Raw genomic sequence first — 12,205 nt, 5'->3', positions numbered from 1 at the left:
TGTTTCCAGAGCTGTGTTTGTGATGGAAGCTGAGGAAGAGGAGTTGCAGGGGCCCCAAGTTCATTAACTTTTTCTTCCAGGAAAACTCGTTTAAAAGCTTTGGTCCACGAAGGGACTGATTGTTTTCTCTGTTTCTTTCCTACTGCCTGGCCCTCTTGCTCTCTGTTGAGAAACCGTGGCCTGGATTAAATTCAGTTTAGATAACTCAGGTCTGGCAGACATGTTTACTTTGCTTCTGCAGTATTTATGACCTCATTTTTCTCCTTGGAGAGCACATAGTTATCCCTATTAATAAACAAACTTGATGTCTGGAAATGTCAAGAGTGGGGAGAAATTGTTGATGAGTCCAGCAAACCCTATGCTTATCTTTCAGGTTCCTTTTTGCACCACTGGGCCTGATAAAGAGCCAGCAGGAACAGTCAAAAAAGCAGAGTTATCCTTTAAGCTAGAAAGGCTTGGAGGAAATATTAATTTATTTTAACTCCAGAAGGGAACTGGAAATGACATCTTCTAACAGACAGAGTCTAGGAGGTGCTTTGGTACCCAGCATGCCTTGAAAACAGAACCCCCTAATTCTTTGCCTGTGGGGTCCCTCTGGGTGTGACACAGCGGGAAGAAGCTTCAATTTTAAGTTCTGTCCATGACAGCCTTTCCGAAGCCACATATCTCTGATTATAAAATGTAAATCTATAAGGAAATGAGGATTCTATATACAAAAGCGCAGCTTATATACATCTTTACTTTTCAGACAGTTTTTATGGCAAGAAAGCTATGTTGAACCACTTCTAAAAGGTTAACTACTGCAATTTCATCACTTTCTAATAATCCTTGGGTCAAATATCTTTAATGACAGAATTAGAAGTGTTTTAAGCTACATTTGCTGGGATAATCTAAAGACTCCCAGATCTTCCGCCACTTTTACAGGCTGCTGTAGATACGCTTGATGGCATCGGCTTCTTCTTCATCAAGGATGCCTTTCTCCACATAAGCATCAGCTTGTTGGTTGATGAAGTCCCTCATCTTTGAAAGGTCATAATCTGAAAAATATTGTTAGCGTATCGTGAGCAATGATCAGGAAAGAGACTTCCCATTACAATGATTACCATTAGCTAAGAAGCTTTTAATACAACAACACAACTACCATTTCATCCTTGTCTTTCACATTGGAAAACATAACAGCTCTTGGCATTTGTTCAGTCTTTAGAGTTTAAAACTGTGTGTGTGTGTATGATATTACCTCATTTGCTGTCCATCACTCCTGCAAGGTGTTCAGGTGGGGAGTGCCACCCTCATTTGACCATGGAGGGAACAGGCTCATAGACCAGGGCTTTGCAAACTTAATGTGTATACCAATCACCCAGGGTTCTTATAGGTTTGTATTAGTAGGTCTGACGTGGAACTCCGGGTTCTGCATGTTAAATAAGCTCCAGGGAGATGTCGATGCTGTCAGTCTAGGAATCACATTGGGATAACAAGATCCTACAGCTTAAGTACCTTGTTCAGGCTCACACAGGTAGTAAGAGTTACAAACAGAACCAGGTGTTTTGGTTTTCTGCAACTGTTATACAGGTTAAGTCAGTGTTGATGGGACGACCCACTTTTTTTTTTTTTTTTCCCAAATGAAGAATTGCTGTGATTTTTTACATTATCTGAATTATATGCATGGAGCAAAACAAACAAAAAATTATATGTATGAGCTTTTTTTTTTTTTCTTGAGAAACCTCTTTATGGGTCTTCTGTCCTACTTAAACAAAAAAACCTATGTAAACCATAAAACCACCCATCAAAAACAAAGATCCCCAAGTAAGGAGGCTGCCTGTGGCATTCTTCTGAAGGCTTAAAGAAAACCCACATCCTCCTTGAAGCTTATTGTTAAAAAAATGGAAAATACAGAAACATGGAAATAAAATTCAAATCACCTGAATTTTATCTGTCATAAATAACCACAGATGTTTTGTTTTACTTTCTTGCTTTTCAAATATATATATCTCAACCCGGAATTGAGATCATGGTATATATACAACCTTATTAACGAGCTACTTTCCCTTTACCCAGTAAGTATCAATATTCTTAAGAAACTCTTTTCATGGCTACATGCAGTGCATCCTATGGTGGTACCAAAATCCATGACTCACATCTCTCAGGGCTGGATGTGTGGGTCTTCTTATACCCCAGCATACTTAGGAAGACCCCCCCCCCCCCAGATTTCAAGTTGCCTGAGGCTGTGTTCCTTGAGGACAGTGCCATTCAACTTGGCTATAGCAGCCCCTGGAACAGAGCCTTGCCTTCTGTCAGTTTGTAAAGGAGAAGAAAAAGGAAAGAGTGGGGAACAAAAGCTCAGAGCTCCCATGAAACGAAAACTATAAAAAACATTGCTGTGAGCGCCAGGTGTTTATCATATCAAGCGAGCCAAGGTTTAGAGAAAAGCTGTTTCCCCTCCAGGAAAGAGGCGTTTGTTCCCGTTAGGGGTTGGCCACGAAGATTAAAGAGACCACTGTAGCCCCGGGCACTTCACAACTGTCATCTGTCTTGCTCCTCAAGGGACTCCCTGAGGTAAGCGTTAGTAACCCCATCTCAGGGATGAAGAACAGGACAAAGGAGGTAAGTCACTTGCTCAGGTCAGGCGGAGTCTGGTTCTGTTCTGAGCCCCATTCTGTCTGCAGTTCCTGCTTTGGCCATCTACAGCCTTGAAGTAGGGAATGTGAAGTAACGAACAGGTGTAGAACCCAAGTTCAGCAAGTGCTTGGGGTTTCTGTTGTTGGTGTTCTTTTTCACTTTCCCTTGCTGTCAGGACAAAACAGGATGGAGCTGAACATACATTTTGTGCACCCCTCACCAGCGGATTGCTGACTGACTCGGAGGGCACAAAGAGGCCCCTTCTGATGATTGCTGGTTCAGATTAATAACGGCTCTCCCGAGCTCGCTGCAGGGTCGACATCTTTAGTGGGACGAAAGGCAGCCCAAGAGCAGATGTGAAGAGGTCCAGGTGATTTGAATGGATGCAAAGGAAAACTGTATCGTTAAGATGTAGCTGTCATGCGTGCCTGGGAAAAACAAGCATGGTGCAGAAGAAAGGCTGCTGGCTGCCTGTTAAGGTCACTCAAGTGAGGAACCACCTTGTTAACCTTAAGACTGTTTTAAGGTAGGGGCGTCTGGGTGGCTCAGTGGGTTAAGCCACTGCCTTCAGCTCAGGTCATGATCTCAAGGTCCTGGGATCGAGTCCCACGTCGGGCTCTCTGCTCAGCGGGGAGCCTGCTTCCTCCTCTCTCTCTCTGCCTGCCTCTCTGCCTACTTGTGATCTCTCTCTGTCAAATAAATAAATAAAATCTTTAAAAAAAAAAAAAAGAATGTTTTAAGGTTGTTAACACTCCAAAGAGAAAAGGGCTGTGATTCAGTTTTTTAAAAGTACAGACTTTAAGGGTGTATAAAGTTTTTCCTTCTCCTCAGTATCACATCACAGGGACCTCCCTTTCCTGGATTTGGGAAGGAGACGCAGGTCACCCAAACCCCTGCCCAGCAAAGGGCATCCACAGAGGTTAAGGAAGGTCAGAACTCCTAGAGCAAATGGACTTGCTGCTCACACAGCTGCTGCCACTCCAAGGTCCCAGATCTAGATCCCCACAGACTTAACGAGGTGAGCTAGGTCAGGCAGAGCACATACAAAGGCAATGGAAGAAAGGCTTTCTGCTTCTGCCTTTAGGAGGGTGTAAGGCAGATAGCCCCCACTGCTTACAGGCAAAGGGGAGCCTCAAACTCAACACTATCATTCTGCAGTTTGCTCACAGTCCTTTGAGATGCAAGCACTAGGGTTCCATGCTTCACTAGGTTGGGCATTTCTGGAAGTGGAAAATTAAATTGCAGGATGTTGCGGGTCATGCCCAGGGTCTGATTCATGTTAATCAGTGAAAGAAAGAACGTTAAGTACTCTAAACTGTTGGACCATAAAATGAATATTGGTTTCAAAATGTGTTTGGTACTTATTGTATTGCACTCATTCTAAGATCAACATTTTTTTATTTTAAAGTCTTCACAGTCACTGATGGCACATTATAATTTTTCTTCCTTAGTGGTATATGAAACAATGGTGCATTTTTCAATCAATGACAGATTTGATGAAATATGGTTCATGTGAATTTGAATGGAACTGACAGAGTGGAAATTCACACCATTCTGAACCAAATAAAATGAAATACATGCAAAAAGCTGATAATTGTTTCCATCTCACTCAATTTAAAAAGATCACAAGCTAAAGAGGAGCAAGAAATATCTCTTTCTTCCATTGTACTCTGTCTCAGTGGTTCCGAAACTTGTCTACACAATGGAATCATGGATGCTTCTGTCCGATGCTTCTGTCCTTCCACTTGAGTGTCTGATTTAGTGGTTCTGAGATGCAACCTGGGCATTAAGACCCTGAGGGGCTCCACACAAGATCTGAATACACATTCAAGTTTGAAAATACCTCTCATTTCATTTTATTTATTTATTTATGTTTAAGATTTTATTTATTTATTTGTCAGAGAGCAGGCAGAGTGGCAGACAGAGGCAGGGAGAAAAGCAGGCTCCCTGCCGAGCAAGGAGCCCAATGCAGGACTCAATCCCAGAGCCCTGGGATCATGACCTGTGCTGAAGGCAGTGGCTTAACCAACTGAGCCACCCAAGTAGGTGTCCTTCATCTCATTTTAAAAGCATCACTTGGCAACTGCTTGGTCAGATACCTGGGACTCATGGTGGACTCCTCTCTTCACGTTGCTCTCAAGTTTCTCCCTTCTTTATTTCTGCTGCCTTGCCTCTGTGTAAGCCCCATCATTTCTGCTCCAGATCCTCCAATCTCTGCCCAGTCCTCTGGGGTCCTATTTCTTCAATCAGCTCCTAGCCTAATTAAGCCATAATTTAGGCTCTTCTGGCTGAATTTTACCTCTTTTGCAGGGTGCACAAGCTCCTTCCTGATCTGGCTGCTACCCACCATCCCATAGACACCCAGTGTTCCAGGGAAACTGAGTTAGCTCCGGTTCCCAGAACACATGACTCTTTTGTCTCTTTATGTCTTGGCACCCAGTGTTGCCTCTGCCTCCAACTCTCGTCCCTTAGCTTTCCAGCAAAGGCTTTCCTGTGGACCTTACTCCCACTGCTATATCTGCCTGTAAAGAGATGGGCTCCCCACCTTTGCACCACTCCACCTGTTTGTGATAGCACTGAGCAGGGCCATCTGTAGCTTAAGTGATGCTGGGAGCTCCTTGGGGGGCTGGGGAGGACAGGGGGAGGCTGCAGCTTCCATTTTCACTTCTCTGGTACTCAGAACAGAACAGTCTTATTCTGTGTTTTATTTTAAGTAAATGACAGCTTTTATGACTGCAGGGTACATCTAATATGTGGTCACAAATGCCTTTGTTTAAGATACTCAAAGGAATGATCCTAGGATCCTGGGATCGAGCCCCGCATCGGGCTCTTTGCTCAGCAGGAAGCCTGCTTCCCTTCCTTTCTCTCTGCCTGCCTCTCTGCCTGCTTGTGATCTTTCTCTGTCAAATAAATAATAAATAAAGTCTTAAAAAAAAATAAGAGGGGCGCCTGGGTGGCTAGTGGCTAAAGCCTCTGCCTTCGGCTCAGGTCATGTTCTCAGGGTCCTGGGATCAAGCCCCACATAGGGCTCTCTGCTCAGCAGGGAGCCTGCTTCCCCCCCTCCCCCGCCCCCTCTGCCTGCCTCTCTGCCTACTTGTGATCTCTCTGTCAAATAAATAAATAAATCTTAAAAAAAAAAAAAAAGATACTCGAAGGAGAGGAACCTGGGGGACTCAGTCAGTTAAGCATTTGACTCTTGATTTCAGCTCAGGTCATGATCTTAGAGTCATGGGATTGAGCTCTGCACTGGACTCCATGCTGGGTGTGGAGCCTGCCTAGGATTCTCTATCCCTCTTTCTGCCCCACCCTTGCCTCCTCTGCCTCTAAAAATGTAAGTAGGGGCACCTGGGTGGCTCAGTCAGTTAAGCATCTGCCTTTGGCTTGGGTCATGATCCCAGGGTCCTGGGATGAGCCCCGCATCAGGCTCCCTGCTCAGTGGAGAACCTGCTTCTCCCTCTCCCTGCCGCTCTGTCTGCTTGTGCTATCTCTATCTCTCTGTCAAATAAAAAAACAAAATCTTTTTAAAAAACCTAAAAATATTTTTAAAATTTAAAAAATACTCCAAGGAAAGGGCAAAGTGTTGATAATTATTGGAGGTAGTTGATGGATACATGGGGATTCATTATACTATTCTCTCTACTTTTGTTTGACGTTTTTCATAATAAAATGTCAAAGAAAAGGCCTATGCTTGAGAGGCTGTTATGAAAAATAAGAGAAATGGAGATTCTATTCCTGCACTGGCATTCCTTCTTCCTGGAGTCTTTTTATACTGGTTTGATTATGGGAAACTTCATTTAACAAGAACCCCTGACAAATGGGTAAAATTGGCAGTTTACCACCACACTAAATTCTTACCTTCTTTATTTCCTTTTTTGTTGTGTTTCTTCAACCATTCAATATTTTTTCTGATGGCTTCCAAATAGGCTTCTGTTTTCCCTGGAAAAGGGCAGAGAATCCCTATGAAACACTCATAAAATATCACTGCATTTCTTTTTAAAGACTACACTCTTGCCTAGAGCCATAAACCCTGGACTTGTCGAGTTCTTGTGAGGCGGTATCACTCATGAAGTAGTGTGCATAATTGTGTGCATGGGGTGTGTGTGTGGGGAGGGGGTTGGCTGCTGAGGAGAGTGGGTAGGGATGATTCCATGAGACAGGACCAGGCTAGTGTCAAGGAGCCATTACACACACACACACACACCCCCATCTGATGTCCTGACAGAAAAGTTTTGATTCAGTTCACTGGATAGGTAGGGGCCTTGAATTCTTAGACTGCATCATTTCTGGTCAGCACTGGTTCTTCCAAACTGGGGAGTATTCTCAGGTCAAGAACTAAATCGGAGTGGTGATACTCCCAAACTGAAAAGACTCTATCACTAAATGAATGATGTTAAGTACGTCCGTGTGTGTGACTTTGTGTAGGCCGTCATACAAGTCTTCTGCTCAGTCTGGTAGGGGGTGTGTAAAAACTCAGATGAAGAGGAGACACAGGCCTCATTTCAAGGTTTGGATGTAAACCTTAGAACTCATTCTAGTAAAGCTCCCCGGGGGTAAACCTTCTCCTCAGGTGTGGTGAGAGGAAACTAGGCATCACTGAAACACCTGCTCCCCATGCCCTTTATATGCACTGTGGCCTGCAAGTGGGCAGGATAAGGAAACTAAGGTTTAAAGAGGTAAGTGACTGGGCCGAGACCGCATCGGAAATAGCAGTAGAATTTAGACGCTGGTCTCACCAAGGTTCTGCTACCTGCATCATCTGAAAGGAAAGATCTGTCTTGGGACCTTGACACTGATATAGCCTTGTTCTGTCTCAAAGAAATCAACCACACCTGAAAGCAGAGGAAGTCCCTAGGGCTCAGAGTGTCTGCACCAAGGGACCAGGTAGTCTAGAGAATTCTGAAGAGCCTGAGAAAGAAGCCTTCAAAGTACAGGAGCTCTGCAAGAAGTAACGGCTGCCCAAGCTCAATGGTGACCACCCATTCCGAGCTCCTTGTTGAGCCCTGCTACCTCTAGTGTACTGCCCAGACTTCCTGGTTGAGTTAGGACGCTTAGGACGTGCCCAGGGCTGTGCTTTGTGCTCCAAAATACCCTATCCCTTTCACTATTCACCACACCCTCTTCAGGTGCTCCCATTTCCTCCCAGTGTTACAGATGAAGAAACTGAAGCAGAGAGAGACAAAGTAACATGTTGAAGGTCAGATGACTAGTCAGCTGTAAAGCCAGGCTTGAACCCCCGGTTCATCTGACTACAGTCCATGAATGACAACACTGCCCAAGGATCTGCTGATGCTCTGGTTTCCGCCTCTGCATTTACCTAAGTGACCTCCTGGGCATCTTTCTTCCTGATCTTGTAAGCCCAAACTCTTGCCTCACCACTGCGGCTTCATGTTACCCAGACCCAAAGAAGCACAGGGAAGTTCCTGTGCCAAAGGGATGAGTGGACAAGAGAAGAGATTCACACTTTTCACCCCAAATTCACTGTAATCGCCTGTGCGGAAGAAGTCTTTGTTTCAGTGCTTTGTTTTTAAGAATGTTGGAGCAAATGAAAGACCAAGTCCTCCTGGCTGAAGTTATAATGTTACAATACAATGAACATAGTGATATTCATTGCCTGTTGCTTGTTTGCTGAGAAGGTCAGTTGGATTTGGTAGCATAAAAACAGTTATTCTATTTCAAATTAATTCGTATAGAAAAAGCATTTTGAACAAAGAAAGAAATCTTAGTAGAGACTATTTCTAAAGAACGCGGCTTCATTGTTTTTAAAGCATTTAAATCCAATTAGTGGATCTCATATAGGGCTTTAACAGATAGAGAATTTGTTATTAGCACATTAAGAAATCAGGGCTTCTGAAACTTTTAAGAATGTTTGAAAATGATCTTGTTCTTTAAATCATGTTAAGCATTCACCCCCACAATCTTATTTATGATATAGCATAATGTGGAAAGCTTATTCAAGAAAAAGAAAACCTGAGCTTAGTCTCTGTGTAAATACTGTGTTACACACTCTCAATTAGGAGGGGCGCCTGAGTGGCTCGGTTGGTTAAGCATCCAACTCTTGGTTTCAGCTCAGGTCATGATGTCAGGGTCATGAGACTGAGCCTCATATTGGGCTCTGAACCGAGCAGGGGGTCTGCTTGAGATTCCCCCTCCCACTCTCTCCCTCTAGCATGCTGTCTCTAAAAATAAAATAAATAAATAAACTTTTAAAAAAGCATATCCTTATTTTTAAAACTAGTAGAGTACAGAATAAATATGGGCTTTTTGCCACAATGTAGCAGAAACTGTTGCTTCCCCAACTTCCTGTCTGCTTTATTCCACATATGCTAATAGAGGGGCCCTCACCTAATGATGGGTAGAATGGTAGATAAATACCCAGTTTCATTTTGCTTCAGGAACATTCCACACAGCCTCCCAGAGATCATCTGTGGGACTGAGCTCCAGTTACAACTGAAGCCAGTTTGTGAACCCAGCTTATATGGGACTCTTTCCTCTCCCTGTCTCATGTACCTATACCCCCCCAGAGGTATTCCCTGGGGTCATCTCCCTATTAAACTTGACCTCAAATCCTTCTCTCAGGATCTGCTTCAGAAGGAACCCAACCTAAGGCAATTTGAAATAGAGGACTTGGCATCATCTTGTTAGCTGCTTTTTGCTCCGGAACTGATTTCCTATAAAAATTTGGGGGGGCACCTGGGTGGCTCAGTGGGTTAAAGCCTCTGCCTTTGGCTCAGGTCATGGTCTCAGCATCCTGGGATGGAGCCCCGCATTGGGCTCTCTGCTCAGTGGGGAATCTGCTTCCTCCTCTCTCTCTGCCTGCCTCTCTGACTACTTGTAATCTCTGTCTGTCAAATAAATAAATAAATAAATAAAATCTTCTAAAAAAATGTTAAATTTTTAAAGGTATGAAATGGGAGTGCCTGGGTGTCTCAGATGGTTAAATGTCTGCCTTCAGCTCAGGTCATGATCCCAGGGTCCTGGAATCGAGTCCCACATCGGGTTCCTGGCTCAGCGGGGAGCCTGCTTCTCCCTCTCCCTCTGCCTCTCCCCTGGCTCATGCTCTCTCTCTCTCTTTGTATCTCTCTGTCTCAAATAGATAAATAAAATTTTTTTAAATAAATAAAAATTATGAACTTCTTGAAAGTAATTTTATCCACTATATTGATATTACCAACCCATGACCGAAAATGAGTTTACTGCAGCTTAAAGAAATCTATTCTGTAATCCATTAAAACTAAACTACGATCTTGTGGATCATAACCACATATGATTGGGACAGTTTTTCTAATTTATTTATTTTTTAAAGATTTTTTTTTTTAATTTTATTTATCTGACAGACAAGAGATCACAAGTAGGCAGAGAGGCAGGCAGAGAGAGAGAGGGGGAAGCAGGCTCCCCGCTGAGCAGAGAGCCCGATGCGGGACTCGATCCCAGGACCCTGAGATCATGACCTGAGCCGAAGGCAGCGGCTTAACCCACTGAGCCACCCAGGCGCCCCAACTAATTTATTTATTTTTAAAGGTTTACTTATTTGAGAGAAAGAGAGTGAGGGTGAGTGGGAGGGGGGTGTTGGTAGAGGGAGAAGGGAGAGAGAGAATCCTGAAGCAGACTCTGTGGTAAGTGTGGAGTCCAGTGCGGAGCTCAATCCCACAACCCTGAGATCATGGCCTAAGCCCAAACCAAGAGTTTGGGCTCAATGGACTGTGCCACCCAGGTGTCCCAACAGTTTCTCTAATTTAAAATAGACCCTCCCCCAGCACTCTCATTCTCCTCTTCTGCTTTATTTTTATCTATAACACTATCACTTTCTACCAAATTATATAATTTATGCAAGTTTATTGTTTGTCTTCCTCCCTTAGAAATATTTCTTATTTGCTGATAAAGCCTGACATTTGTAGTAGTCTATTTGTAGTAGTCTACCAATAAATATTTGTCAAATAAGTGAATGGATAAAGGCTTCTTAGATGCTGAATTGTAATCAGAAGAATTTTACTTTTTTTTTTTTTAAGATTATTTATTTATTTATTTGACAGAGAGAGATCACAAGCAGGCAGAGGCAGGTAGAGAGAGGAGAGGAGGAAGCAGGCTCCCCGCTGAGCAGAGAGCCCGATGCGGGACTCGATCCCAGGACCCTGAGATCATGACCTGAGCCGAAGGCAGCGGCTTAACCCACTGAGCCACCCAGGCCCAGAATTTTACTTTTTTAAAGTGTAAATGGTACAGATTTCTGTTTTTAGCAAAAAAAAAGTTTATTTGAAAGACTTGAAGTATAATGAATTCTGAATTGAAATGACAGTTATAGCAGAAACAATTTAAAATACCTACAAATGTGCTAGACATACTATATCCATATGTCATTTAATCTTCATGGTACTCTAAGAAATTAGCATTTTCATTCCCATTTACTCGCAAGGGAACTAATGCTCAAAGAAGTTAAGTGACACGCCCAAAGGAACACAGCTAAGTAAAGGTCAGGACCTGGTCTTGAGCTAGAATGAATCTAGAGCCTTTACAGACTGTAGCTGGGTAAAATCCACCTTTTAGACTAAAACAATTTAGTCCCTGTTGTTGTTGTTACCAAACTAGCCAACAAGGCAGTGGTTCTCAAACTTGGCTGCATACTAGAGTCACTTAGAGGAGGTTTTAAAAATCCTGATGCCAAGGTTACTCCTCATACCAGTTAAATGAGACTATCCAGGGGTAGGGGCCAAGCATGATTTTTAAAAAATGGTCCTGAGGTTCCCATGTGGGGTGGGTGGGAATTTGGGAACCACTGCCACCAGCATTGAGCCCTCCACACACTTACTGGAGCACTGGTGACAGGTGAATGAAATCAGGTGTCTTCTGCTCTTAGAGAGGAACAGCTGGTTCCTATTTACATTTTCTTTTCCGGGGAACTGGAAAGCAAATCTTTTATTTACACAGTGTGCAGTAAAAGCCCATGAGAGTCCACTTTGGAAAGCTGGACTATTTTTTTCAAATTTATTTCAGTTTCCTTTGAAAACAAATAGCTCATGGCTGAGGTAATATGGCACAATCTTTAAAACATATGCTGAAGCAGATGGGAAGAGGGCCAGGATCAAGAAGCAGCCCTGCTTTTTCTGGCTGTTCTGGTTTTCAGCACTGCAAAAGTAATACCCCTTTTTATACACAAATGCTAACCTGATCTGTCCCCCCAGCCCCGTAAAGACAACAGCAACAACAAACCTGTAGAAATCAATAGAATGAACCTATTGAATACTGGATATACTAAAGATATTAGAGCTTAAGAGTGTTTATAAAAAATTAAATTTTATACCCTTAAAATTCTGTGAAGATGACATGATTATAGTTTTGAATGGCATAAAGTCAAGTCAGTGATAATGGTATCATGGATGCCAACATGGCCTCAGAGCCATTCATTTCAAGAATTTCAGTACAATGGGGCACCTGGGTGGCTCAGTGGGTTAAAGCCTCTGCCTTCGGCTCAGGTCATGATCCCAGGGTCCTGGGATCGAGCCCCGTATCGGGCTCTCTGCTTGGCAGGGAGCCTGCTTCCTCCCCCCTCTCTCTCTGCCTGCCTCTCTGCCTACTTGTGATCTCTGTCTGTCGT

General features: G+C 43.4%; 1 protein-coding gene across 1 annotated transcript in view; it reads right to left on the bottom strand.

Annotated features, from left to right (window-relative positions):
• Positions 1 to 455: 455 nt before the first annotated feature.
• The window catches only part of SCG3 (secretogranin III), a 35,367-nt gene continuing 23,617 nt past the window's right edge, over positions 456 to 12,205 (bottom strand). Inside the window, exons 12-13 of the mRNA XM_059372827.1 lie at positions 6,472 to 6,552; positions 456 to 1,037 (exon numbers count right to left, since the gene is read on the bottom strand). Of these exons, the coding sequence (XP_059228810.1) occupies positions 919 to 1,037; positions 6,472 to 6,552 (200 nt within the window). The 3' untranslated portion in view covers positions 456 to 918. The remainder of the gene's footprint in view (positions 1,038 to 6,471; positions 6,553 to 12,205) is intronic.

The sequence above is a fragment of the Mustela nigripes genome, chromosome 13 (assembly GCF_022355385.1).
Source record: "Mustela nigripes isolate SB6536 chromosome 13, MUSNIG.SB6536, whole genome shotgun sequence".
Lineage (NCBI taxonomy): Eukaryota > Metazoa > Chordata > Mammalia > Carnivora > Mustelidae > Mustela > Mustela nigripes.
This window is presented reverse-complemented; position numbering and strand designations above follow the sequence as displayed.